Genomic DNA, 2,823 nt, shown 5'->3' with positions numbered 1-2,823 from the left:
AGCTAAAAGTGCGGGTAGTATTCCCTGATGTGCGTGTGTCTGAAACTGGATTAGTCTGCTAAAGGTTTTTCGGTCTAGTGACTTAAAACCTCAGGGTGAGTCTGAGTGTCAGGGTGATATGGTTCGCTAGGTGGAATCCGGAGCTGGGGGGATCGGGTGCCATTGACCATTGTGCCTTTCACGCTTCTTCCATCTCTGCTCTGTGTAGGCTCTCTACATATGCGAGTGGGTGGTAACCTGGCCTGTCTGTTCTAATGTGGGCACTTTCCTTTGTTAGCTCATCTGCATGTTGCTTCCTATAGCGCCATTCCCTTCGAAGACAATATCGCCTGCCGAGTACCCTACTACGCCATAGCCTGTGACTCTCTGGCCATCTTCATCTGTCTTGGACCCATCGGAGAAGACGAAGAGGAAGTCCGGGTCGTCTTCGTGTTCCGTGATGAACTCCAAGTGATCATCGTTCCAGGGGATGGACCTGGGATGTTCTCCGGGATGTAGACTCTCACACACTGTGTCTCTGATGTCTCTGATGTAAATCTTCCGTGAAGAAATTAAGATCAATGGGGTATGTCATTTGGGGGAACTAGATACGAGTTCAGAACCAAGTGTACAGGGAATGCCTACTAGTCACTTAAATCTATTTGTTCTTGTTCACTATCCATCACTATTGGAGCGTCCGTGGGGTCGATCTCAAGTCGGGCATAATTGACAGGAAATCTTGCCGCTACTTCAGCAGCTTGCTGCCGCAGTTCATGAATGAGATGGGGGTCCAAGGTTTTCCAGGTGGGCAGCCAGCAGGGATTTGTTGAGGGGAGGGAAAGGATTTGGTGTTTTACCTGATCTCGAAAGCTATCAATATTCGTGTCCAGTGGTGCGGTGTCAAGCCCAACATGCACAGCTTGAACATTGGCCATGACCCACATGCCACAATCATACCCATTCCGTTGTCGTTCCTCCATCTAGGGACTGTTAATGAATGTCATATTCGAGTCAAAGCAAGATAGTATACTTACAGTGACTACTTTCGTGGTCCAATTGAACCAGTTGAACCCATGCTGACCATCAGGGTGAGTGAACGACCAGACAGCGTCAACCAGTTGTTGGAGTATCTGTAGAAAGGGTATCACTAACACTGGGGCATGGACTAGAATCGGGCAACGCACTGTAAAAACCCAACATGGGCCATGGCAGTTTATATTGGAGGTTTCGGGGATGGGTTTGCTGTCAAGATAGCGCAGCTCTTGCTCTTCAAAGTTCACAACACCAAGAAGCCAGTGGCAGCGCTTCCTCGAATAGCATGGGACTGTCCAACTGGTTGCTTCAAAAGATCAGTTCGAATCTTTTTTGTTGCTCGCTAAGGAACTGGTCAGCACAGTGTTGAAGAGTGCACTCCAACATACATCCAATAGGCGAACTGCCAAATGATGTCGCATTCCCTCACACTGGGTAGGAAACATGATCACTTGGGGTCGGGTGGTACTGAGCAGGTCCCGCAGGTTTTTGTCAGTGAGGTCTTTCAGCATCTCAATGTATGCATCAATTATCGTGCCATCTATCAGCCGCCGGTGATTGGCCGTTACTAGTGCATCGGGGAAGATTGTGATGTGTTTGTAGTATCTTGTCTGGCCGTCTTGTTTCACCATCTAATGGAGCATCAGTGGGATGAGTGGTGGGAGGCCAGGGGAATTCTCACTCTTCCTGATTCTTTAGGCAAATACAACTCCATTATTTCCTTCCAAATTTTCGTTGGCTTTTGTTGCTGAGTGTCATATCCCGGAATCCCGACCCCGCACACTCCCACCACATCACACCTTCCTAACAACTTCACCATCCCCTACACCATGCCTCCCCACTCTCTAAATCACCTTCCCTCCTGGCTGTCTCAGCTCCGGTCGGGTTGCGGCACACCGAACCTTGGCTACTCCCATCCCGGAACCTCGGTCCCGAGTCGGAACATTCGGAGACCCCGGATTTGCTCCGATATCCTGACGGACCTCCGACATCCCGTGACATGCCCTTAAACCATTCCCTCGCCCACTTCATTTATTGTAGTCACCCAACATCCTTCGGACACGCAACTCCGCTTTCGGAACTAACCGTATCCTTTGGTGATCTCCTTCACGCGACCACTTATTAGTCATCTTCCATTCTTAGCATGACTACCTTCTTACTACCATTCAGTCGGCTAACCCCCCTTCCCCATTTGTCTTCCTCATTCATTTTCCGGCCTCCAACTCCGCCCTCCTTGGCCCGACACCTCGGTTCCCCGTTTTAGATATCGTTCGGAACCATTCGGTACCTCTCGGTATCATTCGGTACCTTTCGGTGTTTTCCCCGTTTTGTCATTTCGGGCTTTGACTAAAGTCCTCCCCACCCACTTTTATAAATACACGTAGATTAGAACCTGTAGTTCCTCAGTTCTAATCTCGACTAAAATGCCACCCAAAGTCCCTCTGAGTGATTCCTGTCTCTGTTCTACAAGACACCTCAGACATAAGAAATACAAGGACTAACAGAGACGTAACGGAGGCACAGCGCTCCCTCCGAGTCGCTGAGGCCGCGTCCTTCTTAGAGCCTCTTGTACCATCCAGCAGAACCGGGCTCCCTGAGGGGCTTCGGTTCATCACCGGAGCCCTCGGACCCCCCTCTAGTTGAGCCCCCGCCTGCATTCGGACTCACGCATTCACCCCTTCCTCCATAACCGACGGGTTTTTGACACTGAGAGGATTTGCTGGGCGAGTGTATAGCATCAAAGATTGTTGAAATTGGGGGAAGGCTCTGAGGACGAGGGTTTGATTCCAGAACATCTCTTCGATGTTCTCA

General features: G+C 50.0%; 1 protein-coding gene across 1 annotated transcript; it reads right to left on the bottom strand.

Moving 5' to 3' along the window:
• Positions 1-930: 930 nt before the first annotated feature.
• On the bottom strand, positions 931-2,003 carry EI90DRAFT_3297874 (uncharacterized protein; the record flags this gene model as incomplete). Its single annotated transcript, XM_039067485.1, has 5 exons — positions 931-966; positions 1,014-1,109; positions 1,164-1,283; positions 1,401-1,643; positions 1,866-2,003. 5 exons carry the CDS (start codon positions 2,001-2,003, stop codon positions 931-933), a joined length of 633 nt encoding a protein of 210 aa, XP_038907314.1.
• Between the last annotated feature and the right edge of the window lie 820 nt (positions 2,004-2,823).

The sequence above is a fragment of the Cantharellus anzutake genome (genome assembly GCF_015039405.1).
Source record: "Cantharellus anzutake strain C23 chromosome Unknown EI90scaffold_491, whole genome shotgun sequence".
Taxonomy (NCBI): domain Eukaryota; kingdom Fungi; phylum Basidiomycota; class Agaricomycetes; order Cantharellales; family Hydnaceae; genus Cantharellus; species Cantharellus anzutake.
The sequence above is the reverse complement of the archived record's forward strand: the minus strand, read 5'-3'. Positions and strand labels throughout refer to the sequence as shown.